Source organism: Phascolarctos cinereus, unplaced genomic scaffold (genome assembly GCF_003287225.1).
Source record: "Phascolarctos cinereus isolate Bilbo 61053 unplaced genomic scaffold, phaCin_HiC Scaffold_5;HRSCAF=322, whole genome shotgun sequence".
Taxonomy (NCBI): domain Eukaryota; kingdom Metazoa; phylum Chordata; class Mammalia; order Diprotodontia; family Phascolarctidae; genus Phascolarctos; species Phascolarctos cinereus.
Window position 1 is genome coordinate 416986754 of NW_027555958.1, and position 25854 is coordinate 417012607.

Here is a 25854-nt window from a genome sequence, read left to right on the forward strand (position 1 = left end):
TAAAAAATAAAGTACCCCTTTGGAATACTCAATCCATAATTCTTATGGTTAAACCATTTACTCGTGCGCCTCTTCCCCATCCAGTTCATGATGGCTGAAGGCAGGGAACGTGCAACCAGATGAAGAAATCTTGTTGTTTGAATCATATGAGAGGGGTAGCCATGATCAGAAAGACGGCTATCGACCCAGGCACCACTTCTAGTGCTGAGAAACACCTAAAAGGTAAGGCAGGATGGATAAATGTATCATCTAGTGATTTTGTACTTTTCCTCACTGATGTGATACGTTTCCTTCAGTGCTTTCCAGTTTTCTTAATGGTGCTGCAGCAGATACCTATCTTGATCTCAAAGAAAGCATGGTTGAAGGACCTCTGCAGAGATGAATAAATGGGCATCTAGGGCCATGTCCATCATGACTTGGATGAATTTTGATCTCGCTGATGTGGAGTCTCTCACCCCCAACGCTACAGAATGAAATTAGGCTATGTCTTTTCTTCTCTCTTGTCCACATCATCCCATAAATCTCCCTACAGGATTACTCCAATTTTCAAGGGTCTTCCCTTAGTTCTGTTCATATTGTGGGAATCCAATGAAGGACCATACAATTGATATCAATGGAGTTGATACTTCAATCATCACTTTATAAATAATCTTGATCTACCTAATACATTTCCATAAAAATGGATCAGCTTAGGCATCCTTTAAAAGATACCTGAACTTATGTTGCTTAAATTTTTTTTTATTGGTATCTATTATTTTTATGTCACATACATTTCCCAGCATACTACCCCACCCCCAACTCAAGGTTAGAAAAACTAACCAACAAATTTAAAAAATTTGACATTATATGCCAGTGTTCCACATCCACTGTTCCCCACCTCTACAAAGAAGGAAGAGAAGGTACCTTCTCACATCTCTTCTTTAGGACCCAAGTTAGGTCATTATTTCATAGAATTCAGTCTTTGTTTTGCTTTTTGACAGTTTAATTTTCTCTCATCTGATATATCACTGTGACATAATACATTAAACTGAATACAGTTTAATACAGTAATAAGAATAAGAACAAAAATAAAACATAAAAGAATAATATTATAGCGATCTATTCCAGGACTGTTTCTTTCTGAACTCCATTGAACTAAACTGAGAAAAATGAAATGATGTTGGTAATAACAACAACAGCAATAATAGACATTTACTTAAGGATTTAAATTTTACGTTTATTCTCATCTGAACTTCATAACAACTGTGTGACATACGTGCTATAGGAATTAGACTCTATATCATTGGACCATAGATTTTATGCTGAGAGAGACCTTAGAGGCCATCTGGACCATCCTTCTAATTCTACAGATGAAAAAAATGGAGGCTCAGAGAGGTTGTGACTTAATCAAACAGAAATTAAAAACCATTTATTAAGCACCTACTGTGTATCAAGCACTGTGCTAAAGGCTTGGAATATAAAGAGAAAAGTGATATAGTTCCTGTCCTCCAGAAGCTTACACTCTAATCAGGTGGACAACATTTACCCACATCATACCTCTTCCTCATTCCACCTCCATATACTAGAAACAAGATAATTTTGGAGAAAGGCTCTACAATAGAGAGCACCAGACTTATCCATAGTCACAAAGATAGTGAGTGTCAGAGGTGGGGATTTGAACCCTGGTCTTCCTCCACTAAATTCCTACTCCAAAATCTGATGATGTCATGAAGATGGCCCTGAATTCTTGACGTTTATGCCAGCAGGATGCAGACTTTGAGAAAGGCTCTGAATATGGGCCTAGCACAGTTTATCTTCTGAGGACCATTCTATCTAAATGTGGAGTGACTCATTGTCTATCCCAGTTTGGCTTCCAGGTACTGAATTATTTTCACCAAAGCAATTCACAGACTGTCTTTTAAGTATAGGGGTTGTACTCTGTGTCAGTGGAGAAGGTACCTTCAATATTTCAAGGCAAATAATCTAAATTGTAAAGGTAAGGTTTTGATCAGCAGATTCAAGAGCTATGAATTTGTTTTAATGTCTTTATTTGCTAGAAGGTTCTACAGTTTGGTTTGACTATAGCTGCTTTCAGAGCAATTCACTAGGGCTCAATTTCCAGCCAATTCAGCAGTTTCCTTACTGAAGCTGGTTGGCTTATGATTAAAAGACCATGTTAGTGAAGCAAAGGTCATGATTTTACTCTTTTTACGGTTCTTTATCTTTGGTGTGTTCTATGCTGATAGTCTACTTTCTTAACCTCAGACTGCATTTTGCAAATACTTGCAACAGGTTGAGGGGTTGAGAAATACATAAATATGGTCAAATCAAGGCTCATTCCTGATTATAACCCTTGACACATATATATTAGTAATATCTTTTAAAAATATAGAATACATATATATTTGTATATATGTACTCACATATATTTGTATATATATACATATACATATACATACATACATACATACATACATACATACATACACACATTCTCTTGGGACAGCTAGGTGGTACAGTGGATAGAGCACTGGGCTTGGAATAAGGGAAACCTGAGTTCAAATCCAGCCGCAGACACTTACTAGCTGTGTGACTCTGGCCAGTCACTTAACCCCTCCTTTTTGTCTCAGTTTCTCAATTATAATATTGGAACACACTGGAGAAAGAAATGGCAAACCATTCCAGTATCTTTACCAAGAAAACCCCATGGACAAGTCTGTGGGGTCACAAAGAATCAGACGTGACTGAGCAATAACAAAAACAACAAACATTCTATTGCTGTTTATAATTCATATTATCAGTGGAAAGGATTTGTAATCATATAACCCTGACCTATCATTTGAAATTATTATTTATCTTCGTTGGGCAACATGAGTGGATAACTGATAGGCATGACTAAGTTGGCTCTGTCCCAGAAGATACACAGACCTGACCTGGTTGCATCGGTATTTGGATATTCATCTCCACATGCCATAGATTAGATGATCACAAAGATATTAATCTTTTTAAAAAATTTGTTTATTTTTAGTTTTCAACATTCACTTCCCCAAGATTTTGAGTTCCAAATTTTTTCCCCATCTCATCTCTTCCCCCACCCCAAGATGGCATGCATTCTGTACACTCTTTCCCCTAATCTGTCCTCCCTTCTATCTCTCACCCCACCCTTCTCTTATTCCCCTACCCCTTCTATTTCCCTGTAGGGCAGGATATATGTCAATACCCCATTTCCTGTATTTCTTATTTCCCAGTTGCATGTGAAAACAATTTTTTTAACATGGGTTTTTAAAACTTTGGGTTATAGAGATCTTAATAGTCTGAATGTAATAATTGCTTTCACTGCTTAGTAAGGTCTGAGAATGCTTACAATAGCTATTCAAATGACCAGATGGGGCAGCAAGACGGTGCAGTGTTATTTTGTTATTTTTTTATTTTTAGGCAATTGGGGTTAAATGACTTGTCCAGGGTCACACAGCTGGTAAGTATCAAGTGTTTGGTCTGAGGCCGCATTTGAACTCAGGTCCTCCTGACTTCAGGGCTGGTGCTCTATCCATTGCGCTACCTAGCTGCCTCAGGATGGTGCAGTGGATAAATTGCCAGGCCTTGAGTCAGGAAGACCTGAGTTCAAATATGGCTTCAGACACTTGCTAGCTGTGTGACCCTGGGCAAGTCACTTAGCCCTGTTTGTCTCGGTTTCTCATCTATAATATGAACTGGAGAAGGAAATGGCAAACCACTCTAGTATCTTTGCCAAGAAAACCCCCCAAAGGGGTCACAAAGAGTTAGATATGACTGAAATGATTCAACAACAAAAACAGCCAGATATATTTAAAGCCATGAAAAGTAGCCCTTGTAGCAATAAGAAGTACTGCCTGGGCTTTACCTACTTTTTCTGCCACACGACTGAGTTCCACTGCAATATCACCACCAGTATTCCCAAGACCAATCACAATGACCCGTTTACCCTGAAAACCTTCGGGACTCCTGTATTCCTGACTGTGTAGGATCTGTCCTTGAAATTTGTTGATTCCTGTGAGAAAATCAGAAGGTGGGTTTAACTAAGGCAGGGCTAAGTGTTGGGGTAGGGAGCAGGCAGTCTAAAAAGTAGAGAAGAACTAAGGTGCAGGTATAGGCTTGTTGATTTCACTAAATGATTAATGGAGAAAATACAGTCTCTGAAGTCTGACATCCCTCATCATACTCCAGCTTCTGGAAGAGAGGAAACTAAGAAGATAGCCACCCTTAGGGAAATACCAGGGTATATGCCTCAGGATCTGAAGGTAATTTCAGTGACTCCAAATGATTTCTCTAAATCTATGCCTTGAACACTGTGACTACTTACCACTGTCTCTTGGAATCCTCAGCCCTCCTCAAGGCTGAGCTCAAAAACCAGTTGAGTCACCTTCCCTCATTCCCTAGTTGTTAGCATTCCTTACCTCAAATTATTTTGTATTTTTTTATATTTATTTTTCTAAGTATGACACAAGTGTGCACAGGGCATGAGCCAGCTCTATCTAGCTATGTAAACCTCTGGTGTACTTGGTATTCCATCCTTTAGAATATAAGCTCCTTGAGGGCAACAGGTGGTTTCATTTTTTTCCCAACTATTTCTTGGCATTGAACATAATTCCTGGTACGTGGTAGGTGCTTTAAAAATTCTTGGAAGGGAAATGAATTTTGAGCAATGGTGATATTGTTGGAATAAATGTATAGTTTCCCCAGGTGACCACTTTAAAGGATTAATGTTTATATGAATGCATAACTCCTGCCATGTTTGTTTAAAGAAGTCTTTTATGTACAATCCTATAGTACCTATATGTGATATCAATTATGCTTGTAATTGGTTTTATTTATAGATGTTCTTGAAAATCAGTTAAAAATAAATAAAATTTTAATTCGTATGTCCTTGAGGGTTCTCTTTTCAAAGGAATGCTATTGTGAATTATCTTATAATATCAATAATTGAAATGGGCTGCTTAGGATGTAGTAGGTTCCTTCTCTCCCCAACTTGGAGACTTTCAAGTAAAGGTCAGATGACTCCTTTTGTTAGGATTTCATACAAAGGATTCTTATTTGGGTTTGGATTGAATTAGATGACCTCTGAGGTTCCTTTCAACTCTGAGATTCTGAGATTTTGTTTTTATTTGTTTTTATTCAAGTGTGAAATCTCTTAAAATTGCATACATTCTACTGGGTTAGCTTAAAGTATTTTTCTTACATGATTCCTTTATTTGGATACTTACCTGTATGGATTTTTTCTATTGACATTCTTTCAGAAGGAACCTAATATGTATGAGCCTGGGAATCTCTGTGACTATATGAGAGCCAACATGTTAATGTTCGATATGTTAATATGTCCAAAATAGAATTCATTATCTTTCCCACAACCCACCAAAAAACCCAAACCCAAACCAAAACACCAAAATCCAAACAAAGCCTAATCCTTCTCTTCAAATTCCCTATTTATGTAGAAGTTACCATCATCCTTTGACCCACCCAGTTTGGCAATGCTGGAGTCATTCTTCACTCCTTACTCTTCCTCACTCCCCATATCCAGGCAGTTGCTAAGCTTTGCTGCTTCTACCTTCACAGCTTCTCTCACATTCATCCCCTTGTCTGTATCCACACAGCCTCTGCTTTAGCTCAGGCTTTACTATGTATTATTATTTACAACAGTTCTCCTCCAGGCTCCTTGTCAATTCATCTTCCATGTGGCTGTCAAACTGTAATTCTGAAAACGTAGATTTGACCATGTGACTCCAATTAAAAAAATAAAAAAATTAGAATAAAATACAAGCTTATTAGCCTGGTATTTAAAATCTGCTAAAAAATGATTCACATCTACCAGACTTATTCCATTTTAAGACAGTTCATACATTCTCCATTCCAGTTTCTTTATATTACATTCTATCTCCCACCTCAAATGGTACCCCATGTCAAGGTCATGCTCTCTCCTCATTTCTACCTCATAAAACCTCCAGCACCATTTGAAGTATAGCTTAGATGCTACTTACTATTGGAAACCTTCCATGATCTTCTCAATTATTAGTAATTGTAGCCTCTTGAAATTAAATAAGCTTGACTTAATGTTTTGGTTTTTTGTCTTTACATTCCTAGTGCCTAGCACAATGCTTTGCACATAGTTGAGGCTTTATACATTTTTATTCAATTGAAGGTCTTTTAGGAAAGTATAAGATACCTTGAGGGCAGGGATTGTTTCATATTTGTCTTTGTATCCTGGGTGTCTAGTATGGCACATTGGCATACAAGGAGAGGCACTGGATAGATATTAAACTTTGTTGACTAGCTAACTCACCAGGAAAAGACTCCAAAGGCAAGTGGGGATTCAGATAATGTCCTGTACAGATCATTATTGCATCAAAGACAGCTGTGTCTCTCTTCCCTTCTGTCTCTGTCACCACGTCCCACTGGCCAGTGGTAGTAAAGTCTTGGCGCTTTGTTACGCTGCACACAGTGGTCTGAAAGGAAGCACAGAGACCTCTGTCCACAGGATCAGGGCTAGACACACTATACAATGGGATCAATTCAAGAAAAGTCTCCAAACACTCCAAACTTCAAAAACAAACAAAACCCCAAATGTTAAAAAATTGTTTTAACATGTAATTGGGGAAAAATAAAATACACATTAAAAAAAAACCTAGGTAACTTTTAAGGTCCTTTACAACTTTAAAAAATGTTTTAACATGTAATTGGAGAAAATTATATATGCACATATGTACATACATACACATACACACATATACACACATATTATATACACATCTATATATACATACACATACTATATATATACACACACATGTACTCTCTCTAAATACATATATATGTATGTAGTGTGTGTGTGTGTGTATGTGTGTATGAAAAATCTCCAAACATGAGATCTGCAGCTGTTTAGTCACAGTGAACAGAATATCACTGAAGGTTCCATCCAGGCAAGTTGGACTTGGGAGGGCAACAACAATAGAAATGATCTAGATAGAGTATTTCACACATCAGGGTGTTCAGGAGAAAATGTTTCTCTAAGCAGGACTTGTAGTTTTATATTGAGGTCCTCAACCAGTTGGCTTTCTCCCTTGAACACTATACTGGATACATTATCAGATTAGGCTTAGTCATATTTGTTCAACTGTTTTTCTTTGTTACAAATAAATACTAGTTGAAGAAATGAATGAAAGAAGGTTATATTAGGTAGAATACACTGGGGAAATGACTGCGATGTCTGAAAAAAAAAGAACTCCAAAAGGTATCAATAAAAATGGAAAAATAATTAAATTGGGGAAAAAGAAATGAAATACAGTTTCTTCTCTGCCCATTAGCATAGATGGAGCATTGGACGGTTTAGCTGACATTTACAATTTGCTCAATTTTCCATATTATGGTGACTCTGGTTAGTCTACCTACATGCTAGTACTTATTCCAAGTAAGGGTTTGAATGGAATTCACAGGGACCAGACTAGGAACTCCTAGGAGAGATCCTTTGCAAATCCCCTCTACCAATGTAAGTTAATATTTTCTCTGCATCTAGTAGCTACAAAGAGTTGCCTAGAACAGCCAAACTCCAATCCCTACAGGCCACATACTGACTTAGAAAACTATAAGTTTACATCATCTATGTCTTATTGTATTTTTATTTATTTTGTTACATTTTACAATTTACAATTACATTTTAATTTGGTTACTGAAGGCACAAAGGAATGTTGCTGCCCACTTGTGGTGTGCTCCTATTTGCTACCTTTGGCTAACAGTACTGAGAGATTGAGTGATTTGCCCAGAGCCAGTATGTGTCAAGAGCAGGACTTGAATCCAAGTCTTCTTGGCTGTGAGACCAACTCTCTATTCACTATACCATGCTGCCTTTCTTAGTGCCACCTTCTACCACACAGTAGGTGCTATATAAATGTTAGCTACCATTATTATTATTATTATATACATTCAGATTTCTCATTCATACTGTTTTCATTATCCTCCCAGCTGACTATGATGCCATTTGCTCCCCTTTATTTTCATTTCCTAAGGTGTCTTACCTTTAAATGAATGTATTTGAGAAGGTCAAAGTGTTTGGCATAGGAGTGAAGATACTCCATCACCAGAGTGTGCTTCATGTAGTTGGGAAAATTTTCCGGGAAGGGGAAGTCACTATAACATGACATCTCCTTGGTGATATTGGTCACTACAGATTTGTAGACTTTGGTCATCCCATGTCCAGTAGTTTCCTATGGGAAAGGGAAAACCAAAGGCATTCAAACCTTTTGATCCAATGATACCAATACTGGGCTTATACTCTAATGAGGTCAAAGGCAGAAACAAAGGTCCCACATATCTCAAAATATTCATAGCAGTGCTTCCTGTGTCATCAAAGAACTAGAAGCTAAGTAGGTGCCTTTGATTGGAGAATGGCTGAATAAACTATAGTATACGAAGGTAGTGAAATATTATTGTATAATAAAAGCTTTTTTTTTAAATGAGGAATTTAGAAAGGCACATAGGAGTTGAATGAACTGATGCATAGTGAAGTAAACAGAACCTGAGTAACAATAGACACAATGATTATAATACTGTAAATTTAAACAATATTCAAAGTAAACTGAACTTTGAATGGTTATATATCTATTATCCATCGTCCACCTGGAGAATAGATAAAAGAAGCATACTGCCTTCAGCCCCACATCAAAGTGAAGTATTACATGGGTAAAAGGTTGCATACTTTGTCAGACAAATTCACATTGAATTGCTTCTTTTTACTTAACTTTTTCTTTATTGCAAAGAAAGGGTTCAATTTCAGATTTGGATCAGTAGGGAGGGGTGGTAATGATGGTATTGTTTTAAGAAAGCATTGATAAAATGAGTTAACAAATAAAATAAGACAGGCTAAAGAAATATGAGCGGCAAAAGTGACAGGGAGGATAAAAGTCAGGATTTCTTCAAGCAAATCTGTATATGAATTCTTAGTCATTTTCTGTGGAGGCTTCCACTGGGGCCCAATGAGCTCAGCCCTGCATCCCTTTCAATCTTAGGAAAAATCTTTCGGTGATGTCTGAGGGCTCAGATGTAAGATCTTCCCTCTTAAACAGTAAGGAAAGTTACTACACTTACAGTAAACTTCCACAATCCCCCAATGTCATCACTTCTCTCGAAGCAGGTGGGCTCCAGACCCTCTTCCAAACAACCTTTGATGGAGGTCAGGCCACTCACACCAGCTCCAATTATTGCAACTTGCTTGACCATGGTCTCCTGCATCGGGGGAAGAAGATGAATTAGATTTTTGTAAGGCCCCAGGGCCAGAAAGAAGCCTTTGACATAGAACAAATGAGCTTCAAGAAGTTTTAAGTACACCTTGCATGTTTTGCATGACTCATTACCTCTGTGACCCTGGGAATGTCATTCAAGCACTCAGAGTTTCTTCATCTGGAAATGAGAATAGCATAGCTCCTACCTCACAGAACTGTCTATGTAGAGATTTGTCTGCTCTACCTCATTTTGTCCATTTAATTTGATGTAAGACTGTTACAGACAGTACTTTCCACTTGTTAGGATTGATAAGTATATAAAGAGCTTGTTAACCTCGAAGCAGTTATATGAAAATGAATTATTAATGCAAATTGTTAGTTGTGGCAGACCCAAAGCCCAGTACTCACATGTCCTGACTCTCAGTCTAGTAGGTCTGTCTCCCCTGACCCCACATATAATGATCATAACTTCTTACTTTGGCTTCGTAAATGTACCATTTCCCGCCCCCTCCCCTCAATGAGCTTTTCTTATTTAGACCTCATAGATAGATGACATACCATAATGGAACTTTATCACTGTCATGTTTCACCTTGGTCTAAAGCCCCTGAGTTATTAGGGATTCTGTAGTCTTGTTCCTAATCCTAAAATACCTTGATTTGTATCTGACCCTCTGAGTTATCAGAATTCTTACGCAGTAGGTACAGAAGGAATTTGTGAATTAGCTCTAGCAATAATGTACTAGGGTCCAATGATGCCCATTGGGGTGGGTTGTTTGGAGAGTTTAGCATTCTTCTGAGTCCTCAGAATCTCTAGGCCTGGCTAAGTCCTAGAGCAAACCTGGCAGAAATGGGCTTGAAAGGGTTTCCCTGCTCTTCTGCTAGTCTAAATTTGATTTTGTTATACTATCCCTCAGAAGTCTAAGGCTCTACCCTGCCCAGAGTTTGCACTCATTTGACTCATTGCCATTATCAGACAGCCCCACATAAATGCTATTCTGTTCTAAGGGGCTGGGATAGGCCCTCAAAAATCCCCCTCTAGGCCAGGAATAAATATCCTCAAAATAATTTTTTACTAAATAGTAAGCCATCAGGCAGACTTTCAGGTCACCATGTCTTGCCCATATGACTGATATCAAGTAACAGTGTTAAAAGAAGAATAGCAGTAGCCAACATATGATTGAGTAAGTGCCCAACTAGCTTCTGAGAATAGTTCTGTCCTGTCCTGTAGTCCTTCCTTGCACTGGGATTCAGAAGTGGGGAAGGTGTGAACATCACATTTTACTGATTTCCTTAGGGGTGATATGAACAGCACAACCAGGAAAATTGTGCCTTTTTTTCTTGAACTAATTGAAAAATAGAGAGGTGGTCACAAGATACATTTTACATAGCACATTTTTAAACAGGGTTAGCCCTTTAAAGGATAAGTTCCAGCTCAGAGAGCTGGAACGGGCTTAGAAATCATCGAGTTTGACTTCCTCACATTGCAAATGAAAACAAAACAAAACAAAACAAAAAACCAAAACTGAGGTCCAGAGAATTACTCAAGGTCATGGTAAGTAACAGTCAGGACAGACAGACAGACAGACAAACACACACACAGATAGGGAAAGGGAGAGGGAACATATCTGTGATTTCTTTGATATAGAGATCTAAGTAGGACATCACCTTCTCCCCAGCTTACAGTCTTCAGGATATGCCCAGAGCATCAAAAAGTTAAGTGATTTGCGTGAGAACACAGAGTACGTGTCAGAGTTAAGCTTGACTCCAAGGCTCCTGGGTTCTAAGGTCAGCTGTCTAGCCACTGTGTCTGTCTGTCCGTCTGTCCTTCTGTCCTTCTGCCTAACTGCCTCTTTTCATTCATTCAAAGCAGAAAGGGACCTCTGAGGCCTCACCACCTCCCAATTATTTTCCAAAGAAATACACTGAGACTCAAGTAGTTTAGACTACTTGCCAAGTTCACATAAGGAATGTCAGAGACAGGAACTCCTCCCACAGCGCTCCCTTTCTATGTTATTTCGCTGGTTTCCATCTCCAACCAGCCACTCCTTTCCAGCAGAGTATTATATTACTATTTTAGCTTCCCTTGCCTCCATTTTTACTCCATTCATTTGTTTGTTCTGTCCTAACTTTAAGTAGAATTGACAAAAGACGACTATTTGCACACACAGAGAAAACACACAAAGAACCTAACGAAATAATGCAGTTTTTAAAAACCCACCTTTAAGAAAACTTGCCCAAGCACTTACCTTCTTGGCATACAGTATTCGGTGTTCTGTATTCTGATTGTGTTATTATTTCTGATTTCTTAAATTCAAAGGCTAAAAGTCAAATTAAAATCCAAACCTCAAATTCCAGGTATATATTGGTAATGATAGAAAAAAAGAAATAGAATGAAGACTCTTGGCAAAGTGCTTTCTGATCATCCTGGTTTAAAATCAGAAAATCAGCATACAGCAGGGGCAGAACTACTCCCCCCCCAAAAAAAAAGGTAGGGTGCTCTTCTTCAGCTGTTCAGAGAACCAGCTTTAAAACTTCCTAAACCACTTGGAGGGTAAGTGACGATTTGAAAGTCAGTAATGTGATTGGATAATGGGGGGAAACCCCTCCCCCTTTCTCTTTTCCCAACCCTCTTTATCTTCACAGTTTCCGAGAAGCTAGAGTTTGTGGGGAGTTGCATGTAAGCAGCGATCTTCTAACTGTGGCCACTAGAGAGAGCAGGATTCTCTTAAAAAGAATGCCTGGTGAAATAGACAACACTTTACTCTCAAGCTCAGGTCAGAGATGAATAAAATCAGAGCAGGGGAGAACATCTGATTTCACCACCTTCTTTTTTTATAGATGAGAAACTGAAACTGACTTGTCCAAGTGAGACAACTCACAACAACATTAAGTGATGGGGCAAGTGTTTTAAGACAGGTACTTGGACTCCCTATTGAGAACCCTTTGACAGAATAATGAAACAGAATAAATCGTTCAGCTACCATTTCTTAATTACCTATGTGACTAGCTAGGCACCTAGTGCTAGGACCTAGAAAGACAAAGACCAAAATCAAGCTGTTCCTGATCCCAAGGGGCATATATTCAGCTGGGGGAGATAACACATCTAAACATATATACCATATACACAAAATTAATGCAAGGAAAAATCCTTACCATAAAGTTTGCCCTTATTGGAATATTAGAATCAGAGGTCAATACCCATCTAAACTAAGGAATTCAGAGAGTTGTTTGAAGTTGTGATGCCCCACTGGCAGTTTTATTTCCTACTAGCCCCCAACATTCAAAAGTACAGTAGGCATATTTATCAGAAAAATTAAAGTGAAGCAGATTCAATGATTAGATTTTGAGGAATTAAAATTTCTTTTCTGATGATTAAAATTTTTTAAAATTTCTGATGATTTTGAAATTTCTTTTAAAATTTTCTGATAAAGCAGAGACCTGAAATCACTGGGTTAAACAAATCTTATTGTTCCATCTCTAAAAAGCAGAAAGATACTTTACCATATTAAGGGCCAAAAAAGTCTGAAGGATAGCCTACAGCGAAATCTTAGTAACTAAGATATTTAAACATCAAGGAGCTTTTGAGGTCATCTAGTCTGTCCCCCTAATTTTTTCAGAAGAGACAACTTAAGCTCTTAGAAAGGTGATACCTCTACTAACATCATATGGCTAATTTGTGACAGAGAGGACACCAAGCCGGTTCTCTTGATTCTCATAGGGATCTTTCCAATTCCTGCTGAAGTTACTAACTGAGTAAAAAGGTTGACCTTTGCACATGTTTTAATTACTATTTGAAACATGGACATTGTACTTGCTCCTTAGGAAAAAACAGAGCAAAGATTTTTCCAAACACTTGAAGCAGGACTGTTAGAGCAGCCTCTTATACTATGTTGAGACATTGTATAGGGAAGAAAATTTATTGGCTGTGCCTTCAGGGTGGAAATTTATTTCTTATTGTAAGAGGCCCCTTTTTGCCTGGTGAAACCAACTGTTACGTGGGAATTCACCAAATATACATCCCAATTTAATCAAGTAAAATATTTTTAATCTCTCTCCCTCATCCTTACCTATAACAGGGTAGTATGGTATAGTAGATAGAGAGTTAGTCTTAAAACCAAGAAGACCTGGGTTCAGGTCTTGACTCTTGACACATATTGGTTATGTGATACTGGGCAAGTTATGTAACCTCAGTGCTCTATAGGTAACTCTTTTAGCCTATAAGTTACAGAGAAGGTACGTACTTGTATTGTTATAGGTCCCTATACTTATCCTTTTGACAAGATCTACAAAGGGACATTGCTTATGTCAAAATGTCCAAGAGTATTATAAGAATAAAGATTAGGATCTAATGTTCACCTCCTCATGGAAGGTGGTCAGGTGCCATATTTGTTAGGGCCCATTCTAGTCCTAGGCAATTGTCTGCTGACCCATCTTGTAGATAGGTGTAAGACACCCAATATATGAAGGACTGAATAAAAGGTCCTGAGTGAATGTTGGTATATTTATTACATTGATAATGTTTTAGAGGATGGAGATTAACTCAGAAGAGTTGGGTTAAATTAGAAATTTAGCCCTGAATAAATTTTGGCACCTTTGATTTTTTCATGAAATTAGGGGGAGAATTTTGCAGAGCCTAATTAGGTCTTTAAGAACGATTAAGAGCCATCTGCTATTTCTTCCAGAACAAGTAAAATTCATTAAAAAATATTGTATATATTTTTTGAATGAAAGGAAATCTATTTTCTTTTTCTCCCACTTTCAATACATTGGAAAAAGAAAAGCAAATTTTCTGTAACAAATATTCAGTCAAGGAAAACATTGTCTCACTGTCCATGCTAAAGAAACATATCTATAGCTATATATCTCATTTTGCACTCTAAAGCCATCACCTCTCTTTCAGGAGGTGGACAGAATGCTTCATCATTGGTCTTCTGGAATCACAGTCATTGTGTGACAAGAGCCATTGTGTTGATCATAGCTCTTACAGCTTTCAAAGTTGTTTGTCTTTACAATGCTGTTATTGTTGTACAAGTTGTTCTCCTGGTTCTGGTCATTTCATTCTGCAAAAATTAGTCAGTTGACAAACATTTATTAAGTATTTACTATGTTCCAGGCTCTGAGACAATATCAGCAGAAGGAAGAAATTGCTCAGTCACTCATGGAAGTCACTCAGGTTGCTGGAGGCAGCTCTTTGGGTGTACTGATTCCACATAAACCAGCATTAGAAGGATAAAGATTCACCCAGCTAGCCTAGTGCCTGGAATTTATGGGAGAAAAATTATTGCCTACCCTGCCCTGCCCCTGGGGATAGTACCAAAACTAACCTACATGTTCAAAAACACATTAGTCCTTTATTTTTTCTCCCTTTAAAATTTTTCTGGTCATTTAGTTTATCCTCAGCTCAACTGATCAATCTGATCTCCATTTCTACGCAGGGTACCAAGTATCCTGGGAAGAAAGGAAAAATAAAAGTGTACTAGAAGTGTCTCGATATTGATAGTCACTTGGAAATACCATTCAGAGAAACCCAGGGACATATCTACTTAGATACACACTGTTTCCATCAATGCTCACTGCCTTCTTAAGTTATCTTGTATTTATGTACCTGCAAGTATAAATATATATATATATATATATATATATATATATACACACACATACACATACATCTACACACATATATGTGTATGTGAAGGCTCTAAACATATATATATATATATATATAAAACATTAGTATCTATATGTTCGTGTGATATATTTATTTATATCCTCCACTTACATAACATGTATATATACACATACATACATATGCATACATATATGTACATACACATATATGTAGCAGTATACTGGCACTCCCACCAGAAAAAGCCTACATTTGTGCTGCTCAGACTCAAACCTAGGCTGATAACTTGTAGAGCTTAGCTTAGGAGGGCAACAATAAGACTTTTCCCTGAATTAGACTATTTTGGGAGCACAGAGAGCTTGTAGAGGCCCAACCTGAGTTGTCCCATAAATCCTAGAACACAACACTCAATACCCTTGAAAAAGGAGCAGTAGGACAAAGTCAGGTATTTCCTCCAGAAGTCTGAAGAGTCAAGCCCTAACATTAAGTCCAAAGTCAGAAAGAAGGTTGGAAGAATGAGCAAACAAAAAGAAGAATCACACCAAAAAAGCTATTATGGTAACAGTGATGCTCAAGACACATACACCTAGAGAAAGAGAATAAGTCCAAAACATCTACAAGCAAAGCGAGAAAAATAGGCACAAACTTGACTGGAATTTCTAGAAGATATGAGGCAAGGGAGTTAAATTTTTTGTTTTATAAATGAAGTGAGAACACTAAAGGAAAAAATTGGAAATGAGAGAGCATAAGAAAGAATTGAAAAGAGAATTAGCAGTTTGGCACAAGAGGTACAAAACCTTACCCAAGCAACAAATTCTCTGAAAATTATAATAGAGCAAACAGAAGATAATGACTCCATTAGACAATGAGAAATATTTTTAAAAGCTGAAAGACTGAAAAAAAGAAGAAAATATAAGTTATTTTGTAATAAAAACAACTAACCTGGAAAAGAGGTCAAGGAGAAATAATTTAAGAATCAGCAGACTACCTAAAAGCCATCACCAAAAAACCTCACCTAGATATTATATTTCAATAATTTTTTTTTAAAAAAACTGCCCAGATTTCTTAGAACCAACAAAGTGGAAATAGAAAGAATCAACTAGTTACTTCCTGAAATTTTTTTAAAAACCATGGCCAATGTTTTGCTTAACTGTACATGTTTATAATAGAGGAAGGTAGATTTATATTGATTGAAAAATAAATTTTAGGGGCAGGTAGGTGGCTTAGTGGATAGGACACTGGCCCTGGAGTCAGGAGGACCTGAGTTCAAATCTGGCCTCAGACACTTAACACTTACTATGTGACACTGGGCAAGTTACTTAACCCCATTGCCTAGCAAAAGGCAAAAAGAAAAGGGAATTTTAATTTAAAAGTCACTTAAAATAATAAAAATAGAAGATAGCCTTAACAGGTGGCTAGAGATAAGAGGGATACTCTGGTTCACCAGTCCGTGCCTAAATTATTACCATAACAATATGGAAGATATTAGATTTAGATAAATTGCTTATGCCACACATCAAGATAAGGTCATCCACTGCATCCCAGGCCATCACCAGTTGCTTTGATTTTTGTCTTGCCACTGGACTTCCATCACTCTGGAAGAAAGAGGGAGGCTGATGAGTTTGTGCAAATCTGCCTCACTTAAACCCAATTCACACTCAAGACTTCATCCTATGGTGTCATTGGTCCTCTTTGAAAACTATTAGGGCACACAATGTACACGTACAGGTATATAAATACAGGATAATTTGAGAAGGCAGTGAGTAGTGTGTATCTAAGTACATATGGGCCCAGCTTATCTAAGTAGATATGGCCCTACGTTTCTCTGAATGGCATTTCCAATGCCTATCAATGCCTATCCAATGACTATCAATATCCAGACACTTCTAGCCCACTTTCATTTTTCCTTTCAGATACTTGGTACCCTGGTGGAAATGGAGACCAGATTGATCAGTTAAGCTGATGAACTAAATGACTAGAAAAATTTAAAAGGGAGAAAAAATAAAGGGCTAATGTGTTTTTGAACATGTAGGTTAGTTTTGGTACTATCCCCAGGGGCAGGGCAGGGTAGGCAATAATTTTTCTCCCATAAATTCCAGGCACTGGAATAGCTGGGTGAATCTTTATCCTTCTAATGCTTGGTACACCCCAAGAGCTGCCTCCAGCATCTTGAGTGACTTCAGTGAGTGACTGAGCAATTTCTTCCTTATACTGATACTATCTTGGAGTCTACAACTTAGTAAGTATTTAATAAATGTTTGTCAACTAGCTGACTTTTCTAATTCAATTAAAATGTGTTTGCTGTATTATGAAATTAGATTTAAGTGATTTTCAATGGTTAAATCTAAATAAAAGGATTTCCCAGTGGACTAGAGTTGAGCTAATTAAGAGTTGTAATCTTGTTGCTTGAGTAGACTTCCAGAGTATGACAAATAATTAGTATTTATTTAGCACCTATGATGTGTCAGGCATTGTGCTAAGTACTGGGGCAAGAATATAGTGCTTGAGGAAATGCCCATACTCATATCACATATAATTCTAAAAAATGATTACAGTCATGAAGCATCCCTGAACAGAGCTTTGAAGGATGATAAAGATTCAGTGAGACCAAGATGAGGAAGAATTTATTTTCAAGTATGGCAGATGGTTTATGCAATTCATGGAAGGGTGAGATAGAGTACCAAGTCTGGGAAATAGTAGTCCAATTTTAATGAAATATAGAGTACCTAAAGCGGGGATTCTTGGGGGATGTGTGTATGTGTGCGTGTGTGTTCGTGTGCCCACTGCATGCAATGCACTCCTTTGGCAGTCTGATGAATCCTATAGACTCCCAGAATCATGTTTTTACATGAATAAAATAAAATACATAGGATTACAAGTTAAGCAATTATGTTGAAAAACAAGTTTTGGAGCCCCAGGTTAAGATCCTCTGATCTAATGGATAGTAACATATAGTAATTTGAGGTTTGCAAAGTGCTTTGTGATGGAGATGGGATTTAAACTCCTAAAAGGAAAAGACTGAGGAGTCCTTGAACTTTTCCATACATTTCAGTAGCCCAGATCACTGGTGCCTTGTCCAAGACATCTGGCCCACTCCAGCCTACCTTGATTGCTTAATTAGTTTACTTGACACTTCTTAATCCCATCCAGGCCCCTTTCTCTGTTACCTCAGGACCACTCAAGGCTACTTTCCATTCCTACATCCCATCCATATGTTCCACATTCAGATCCTATCCCCATCACTTTGGATATAATATGTCATTTGACATGAAATAAGGCTGGAAAATTAGGGTGGAATGAGATTTTGTAGGGCCTTAAATCCTGGGATCAGTAGATTAGATTGAGCAGGGGAGCAGTTTTATGGAAGACAGAATGGAGGTGGAAGAAACTGAAGGTAGGAAGACCAGTTAGGAGGGTATTATAGCTTGGGTGTCATTTTAAAAATATTTAAAAAAATTTTTAAAATTAATTTATTTTGAATTATCAACAATCACTTCCATAAGCTTCTGAGCTTCAAGTTTTTCTCCGTCTCCTTCCCCACCTCTCTCCCCAAGATGGCGTGCAATCTGATGTAGGCTGTACATATACATTCCTATTAAACATATTTTGACATTAGTGATGTTGTAAGTAAGAATTAGAGCCAATAGGAGGAACCACCAGAAAGAGGAAACAAAACACAACAGAAGGAAAAAAAACAGCAAATAGTATGCTTTGATCTGCATTCAAACTCTATAGTTCTTTCTTCTTCATGGATAGCATTTTCCATCATGAGGCCTTTGGAGATGTCTTAGATCCTTGTATTTCTGAGAAGGGTTGAGTCTATCAATATTAGTCATCGCACAACATGGCTATTATTGTGTAATATGTTCTCCTGGTCCTGCTAACTTCATTCAGCATCAGACCATACAAGTCTTTCCAGGTTTTTCTGAAGTCAGCCTGTTCATCATTTGTTATAGCACAATAGTATTCCATTAAATTCATGTACCACAACTTGTTCAGCCATTCCCCAATTGATGGGCATCCTCTCAATTTCCAATTCTTTGCCTCCACAGAAAGAGCTGCTATAAATATTTTTGTACATGTGGGTCCTTTCCCCATTTTTATGATCTCTTTGGGATATAGTGTATGCACATTTTTATAGCCCTTTGGGCATAGTTCCAAATTGCTCTCCAAAATGGTTAGATCATTTCATGACTCCACCAACAATGCATTAGTGTTCCAATTTTCCCACATCTTCTCCAACATTTATTGTTTTCCTGTTTTGTCATGTTGGCCAATCTGACAGGTGTGATGCGGTACCTCAGAGTTATTTAGCTTGAGTGTCTTAAAAGATTATCTCAATAGCAACAAGAAAGTTTGCTGAGTCTGGTGGTGGGGTAGAAAGGGAAAGATAAAATTGGGTAAGTACAATACTTACACAAGTATTTGTGTAGGCTACTGTGATAGCATAAGGGATTGTTGGGTAATCAGTCCTGGCAAGAAGGTATAGATTCTATAGAAAGTAAATTGAAGGTGGAGAAATAGTACTATGCAAACTGTCAGAGAAGAGGCCAAAGGGGACAATGACATTCACTATTCAATTTGGTCCCATTCTGAGTTATAGGTATAATGGGATAAGAGAATTGGAAGAGGTAAGTATTGAGAGTCGTGGTTCAAGTGGAGGAGGTTGTCAAAGCCAGAGAAGGGGGTAAAGCCCAAGGGTAAATGATTACAGGCATTAACAAGTTGTTTAAGCAAGGAAGCAGAGCACAGTCAGCAAAGACAGAGAGGAATAAATGCATCAGCAAAAGTAGACCAAATTGTGCCATCTAATCTTAGCAGTCTTTGTTCTAGGACCATTCTATATGATTCCTGCCCTGTGATGAAGGTTATGGAATGTGGAAGGGAAAGGAGGTAGGAGGGAGTTCTTGTTGCAAGGAGGTAGTCATGCTTTCCAGTGACTGACTAGGTAGGTGGAAAATCTATTCCTCAGTTCATTAACTCTAGCCAGTCTTATATGAAATGAAGATTTATAAGCAAGCAGAACAGCAAAAAATAGCACAGATGCCCCACTCCAGATTTTTAGCCAGTGAGGTACAGCACCAGGCTCAGAAACATCAGCAACAATTCGAGTTTGTAAGGGTTTGAAGGTTCGGTCCCATTGAGTCAAGATGGCATTTCTGGCTCCATCCCATTTCCCAGGTCCCATCAGTCGGTACTGGTAAGAGGTACAGGGACCAAAGAAAACTTCCTTTCCCAGCCTGGGATCCTTAAGAAACAGTGATAAATGCTGGGCTTTGCTCCTATGCATATAGCAAGTTCATCCATGAAGGTGATATATTCCAGTGTTTCTTTGATGGGATTCATAATGATGCCCCTTAGTGAAAAGAAGGAAAATGGTAAATCTTTTGTCATTGCTCAGTTCCTCCCCAAACTTCTCAACTCCCTTTTCACAAAATTTCAAGAACCAAAACGTGAAAGGAATGTTTTTCTTGGGCGAGAATAGATAAGTTGGTTTGTTTTGTTGGAGAGGGCAAGAAGAAATATTTATTTTTAGAAATGGGGACAAGTAGAGTATAGGAGAGAAAATGGCAAAGACGTAAAATTAGTGGAGCAGTTGGTTTAGGAATTTGAATTCGGTATGAGGGGAAAGTCTGATCACTGTAAACATGAACTAGAAACGGATCCTTCCTGTAGACATAAACCTATGTACACTCAGAGACTTCCTAGAAAATCTAAAGTGTGGGTTTGGTGGGTGTTTTTGGATTCCAAATACTGCTTTTCTTTTCATTTAAAATAAATCACGAATTTGTGTTGATAGGAAACAAAAATGTTAGTTCAGATCTTGTTAGTTTTTTCTATAAAAACTAGAAGTAACCAAAGAATTTAAAAAATGGAATGGATTTAATTTTAAAATCAGTTTCCTTATAAAATACAGGATTTAGGTGTTACAATGGAACTCAGCAGCCATTTAATTCAACCCATGCATTCAAAAAGAATCCTTGCTACAACATAACAATCTATCGAACAAGTATTTTTAAGACACGTAGTGCAAATAGAGACACTGAACAGGGGAAAGTCCAGTGATTTCACAGACATAGAAAATGTCTAGATAAGGAAACTCCCTCTATCAATGTGGGTACACACCTTCTCTATATCTGCTGGAGAGTTGCCTAGATTACTGAGAAATTCAATAATTTGTTGAGGGTCACAGAGCCAGGATGTCTGGGATGCAATTTGAACAAAGACAAAATAAAGAATAGTCTCTGCCTTCAAGGAATTTACATTCTGCCTTACAAGTAGTCATTGGTGCTCTTGGAGAATGAAGAAACAGCAACAGCAACAACAAGAAAGGTTCTTCATGAAGTCTACACACACACACACACACACACACACACACACACACACAACACACACACACACACACAGGCTTTCAGAGCATGTGATATGAGTTAAACCTCATCACACATATTTCTTACATTTGTGCCTCATTACTACTATGATCTAAGTTTAAACTTACTTCCCCATGGATATTGTGTGCATTTGTGGGAAGGAGTGAACCAGGTTCTTAGGAGAAGGTTTGTATTAACAGCCTTTGCTGTGTTATCTGAGAACAGTAGTAGCTACCCTCTGGGGACCCAAAATGCCAATTTGAACAGAAGTTGGGGAATGCTGCTATTACCTCCTCCTCCTTCTTCTTCTGCTTCCCCTCTTCTTCTTTTTTTTTTTTTCCTGAAAAGCTGGGACAACTTACTTTCTGTGCTGCACAGTTTTCATTTTTGATTTCTTGAAATACAGCTCTGAAAAAACAGGCTTTCAAAAAGCCCATGTGTTTTAAATGGAGCTACTAGAATATGCCCTTAAACCCAAATCACTCTGACTTTCATTGAATGGCCAATGATAGACCCAAACCAAATCTCTGTGGCTCATTGTTTAGGTTTTGATGGCTTAGAATGAATGTAAATAGTAACTGATTTCTGTTCTGGCCAGAAACTCTGAGGGTCTTCCTCTAGCAAATTTATGTCTTTGTGCTGGCAAATTGGTCCACCTTTTGTCTCAGTTCCTATCTAGCCTTTAGTCATTGAATGGGCATGGACTCAGACAAGCTGAGACTTGGGAAAGACCTGAATTTAGAAAGGCCAAGGTCACTCACTACATCCTGGGCCATCTTGACCTTTGTCTTGCCACAGGATTTTGATGCAGCTCTGCCTCACTTGCATCCAATTCACTTGCAAATCGTCACTCTTGTGATATCATTGGTCCTCTTAGAGAACAAAGGGCAAACAACCATAACAACATCCAGCCTTTTCTTGATGATCTCCAAAGAAGAGAACCAAGGTGGCTAGGTAGTGCTGTGGAGAGAGAGGTGGGCATGGAGTCGGGAAGACCTGAGCACAAATTTGGCCTTAGATATTTACTAGCTGTGTGACTCTAGGCAAGTCACTTAATATTTGTTTGCCTCAATTTCCTTAACTGTAAAATGGGGATAATAACAGTCCCTACTTCACAGGGTTTTTGAAGGAGCAAAAAAAATTATGTATAAAGCACTTTGCATGGTGCCTGACACATAATAGATGCTTTAAAAATACATGTTCCCTTTCCCTTACTTTCCTCCTATGGAAGCCCATTCTACTCTTGGATAGCTATAAATAGCAGGAAGTTTTTTCCTTGTAATAAGCTTAAATTTGCCTTTCTGTGACTCCTACCCACAGTACCTGGTTCTGTGTTCTGGGGCCAATCTAATCCTTTTCCTGTATCACAGCCCTTCAAATACTTAAAAACAGCCATCACTTTCAGTGTTAAAATTGTATCTTGTTCTGGTCCTCTTGACCACCCACCCCCAGTCAGTATAGTTTATGAGTAGCCAATAGAAACTAGCAATACTAGGAAATAAGATTGTTAAGGGGAACCTAGAAGTCAGGTACAGACTGTCTCAAAGATCAAAGGACAATAATTTGCAAACTGTATCCTACATTTACCAAAAATCACACCCTGGTACTATGTACTGAATCAAGGGAAGCCATCTTGTCCTTGCTGTTTGGGACACTTTGGTCCTATGTTATGTAAATCTCAGATAAGCTCTAAGTAAGATCAGTAGACCACCAAACAATGCTGATAGTGTTGGGATGATTGGCCATGTTAAGATACTAGAGTGGCTTGCTATTTCTCCAGCTCATTTTACAAATGAGGAAACTGAGGCAAACTGGCTTAAGTTATTTGCCTGGGGTCATATGACTAGTGAGTGTCTGAGGCCAGATTTGAACTCAGCTCTTCCCAAGTCCAGGCCTGGTGCTCTATCTGCTGCGCCACCTAGTTGCCTCTATAATGAGCTTAAAGGACTCTAAAACTTCTAAATATTTTTCTAAGATGAACTACTATTTTAACATGCCTTTGCTTATCTCATAGTTTAGAAGCTAATTCTTTGAACCTTAAGTTAAGAATTTCCTTTTATCTCTATTAAGTGGGACAAGTATGTCACCTATGCCTAGATCGAGTCATTGATGAAAATGTTAAAAACCATAGATCCTGGGGAATGCCATTTTCTTCCAAGAGCCAAGATTCCAAAGCACTTCGTATAGTGCCTGGTACACAGTAGTGCTTAATAAATGTTTGTCCCCATGTCTTTCCTTCCTCTTTCTCCCATGAAAGCCCATTCTACTTTTGGATAGCTCAATTATTTGGAAGTTTTTCACTTTTGTGGCAATGGGTTTAGGAATTTGCACAGGATTACTGGTAATATGTCTTGTACCTAGGTCTAACAGTATATAACAAACACTAAGGGACAAATAGAAGCAAAGTCTTCTGCTAGGCTGGGAAGCTATGAAATTTATTTAAGAGAGGGTCCTTGACCTCAGAGAATGTATAGGCTTACATGAAATAAAACACAAATAAATAACTATACATAAAAACTATTTTTACATTAAGATCATCTTTTCTATCTATGGGCCATGGAAATACTTTGATATGCAAAATTTACTTTGTGAAGAAAATCTTCACTTGGTTGTCTCTGTGGTGAGGAATATTTCATACCTTTTAACAAGCTGCTCCTTCTTGGTAGCCTCTGCCATCATTTGATTTGTTGGAGGTATCTTGCATAACCCTATGACAGAAATAAAATGCATAGGTTTTCCTCAGTTGTAGTCAATTGTCCAGAACATGTCTGCTAAAGCTACTAGACTTGAATACTTCAATGAGTCAGCAATTTCATTCATGTGGGCACTCCTTTTACCAGTGGACGTCACAACCCATCCTGGCTGACTCTTCCTCATGTTTTTGTGTAAATTCTTAGCAGGAGAAATTTAGCCAGAGCACTAAAAGCCTTCAGGTTTTAATATTTCTTAGATATCAGTGCAAGACCTGGGCCACTCAACTGTTATCCCTAAAGTTTATACAACAGTTAAAATTGATTATAGAACAATGCCATGGATTTAAGGGTAGAAAGTACTTTAAAAGGGATATAATCTAACCTCCTCATTTTACAGATGAGAAAACTGGTGCTCAGGCAGGTTGTAACACTTGTCACAAGGTTAAATAGACATCAGAGGCAGTATTTGAAATCAAACTATGATTCCAAAGCCAATTACTTTTCTCATGCTAAATATAATTATTTTAAGAGGCAAATCAGATGATCCCAGAAACTGGTCTTATTGTGACTTATTGTGACCCTAATTTCACAGAACAATCATGATCAATCTCCTTTGTCTTTTAATCCAGTGCCAGTACCACGTCTCTGTTTGGTACTGAAGATTCTCTTTCAGGATTATGGGCTATCTAGTCAACTTTGCCTGGTACCCTTGCCTGTTACTGCAGTCCCTATGGCTGTCTGTCTGTTATCTGCTAACAGAAATATCTTGATGCAACTTATTTGCCTGCCCTCCCCTACCAAGACAACCTCTTGTTAATAACCATTAGCTATCCCCTAACACTTAACATCATTTTGCCCAACTTTCCATTTAAAACTGCCCTTTTTTTGAATGCAGATCAAAATGTACTATTTGCTATTTTTTCCTTCTGTTTTGTTTTGTTTCTCTTTCTTGCGTTTCCGCCTATTGGTTCTAATTCTTCCTTAGAGCATCACTAATGTGAAAATATGTTTAATAGGAATGTATACGTATAGCATATATCAGATTACGCACTATCTTGGGAAAGGAGGTGGGGAGGGAGGGGGAGAAAAATTTAAAATCCAAAAGCTTATGGAAGTGATTGTTGATAAATCAAAACAAATTAATAAAAAAAGGAAAATGTAAAAAAACCCTGCCCTTTTGTGAAACCCCAACCACCTGCCCAAACTTCCTTCTAGTACCTGCTGTTGAGACCTTCCTTGTTTACTTACCCTACACTGTCTTCTTTGTCTAGTCTCCATATTCCACTGATCCCAGTCTGACCCTCATTGCTACTATGAACCTTGATCTTGACCAAGAGTAAGGACATCACACCAATCTATTGGAGATAATATAAAACCATACAATCTAGAGACGGAAGGGACCTTTAAGATCATCTAGTCCAATTCTTTTATTTTGCAGTTGACAAAGCTAAAGCTGAATGAGATGAAGTCATTTACTCCAATTCACACAACAGTGGCATGCATAGATACAGGCTGGACTTGAAATCAGGAAGACCTGGTTTCAAATACCACCTCAGACGCTTTGTAGATGTGTGATCCTGGGTAAGTAATTTCAGTTCTCTGGGTCTCAGTTTCTTCATCTGTAAAATGTAAAAATGGATTTTGTTACTTTAAGCTCCCTTTCAACTCTAAATCTATGGTTCTACGTTAAATAAGAGAGCTTAGATATGAATCAATTCCTTTGACTCCATATCCAGCATTCTTCTCCCTGTATGACTCTGCTTCTTTCTTTCTTTCTCTTTTTCTTTAGGCAATTGGGGTTAAGTTACTTGCCCAGGGTAGCACAGCTAGTAAGTATCAAATGCTTGGTCTGAGGCCAGACTTGAACTCAGGTCCTTGTGACTTCAGGGCCAGTGTGCTATCCACTGTGCCACTTAGCTGCCCCCTACTCTGCCTCTCTC

General features: G+C 38.0%; 2 protein-coding genes across 3 annotated transcripts in view; both read right to left on the reverse strand.

Moving 5' to 3' along the window:
- LOC110196978 (dimethylaniline monooxygenase [N-oxide-forming] 4-like) overlaps positions 1 to 11768 on the reverse strand; it is a 28138-nt gene extending 16370 nt beyond the window's left edge. Inside the window, exons 1-6 of one of the 2 annotated variants that reach the window (XM_020970496.2) lie at positions 11471 to 11768; positions 9091 to 9228; positions 8022 to 8210; positions 6293 to 6455; positions 3864 to 4006; positions 16 to 215 (exon numbers count right to left, since the gene is read on the reverse strand). In XM_020970496.2, the coding sequence (XP_020826155.1) occupies positions 16 to 215; positions 3864 to 4006; positions 6293 to 6455; positions 8022 to 8210; positions 9091 to 9222 (827 nt within the window). In that variant the 5' untranslated portion in view covers positions 9223 to 9228; positions 11471 to 11768. The remainder of the gene's footprint in view (positions 1 to 15; positions 216 to 3863; positions 4007 to 6292; positions 6456 to 8021; positions 8211 to 9090; positions 9229 to 11470) is intronic. The other variant, XM_078156500.1, reaches the window with a different exon arrangement.
- A 5687-nt stretch (positions 11769 to 17455) lies between these two features.
- Positions 17456 to 25854, reverse strand: part of LOC110196985 (dimethylaniline monooxygenase [N-oxide-forming] 4-like) — a 37431-nt gene continuing 29032 nt past the window's right edge. Inside the window, exons 8-10 of the mRNA XM_078155790.1 lie at positions 25163 to 25533; positions 23860 to 23929; positions 17456 to 20206 (exon numbers count right to left, since the gene is read on the reverse strand). The gene's annotated coding sequence lies outside the window, so the exon portion shown is untranslated. The remainder of the gene's footprint in view (positions 20207 to 23859; positions 23930 to 25162; positions 25534 to 25854) is intronic.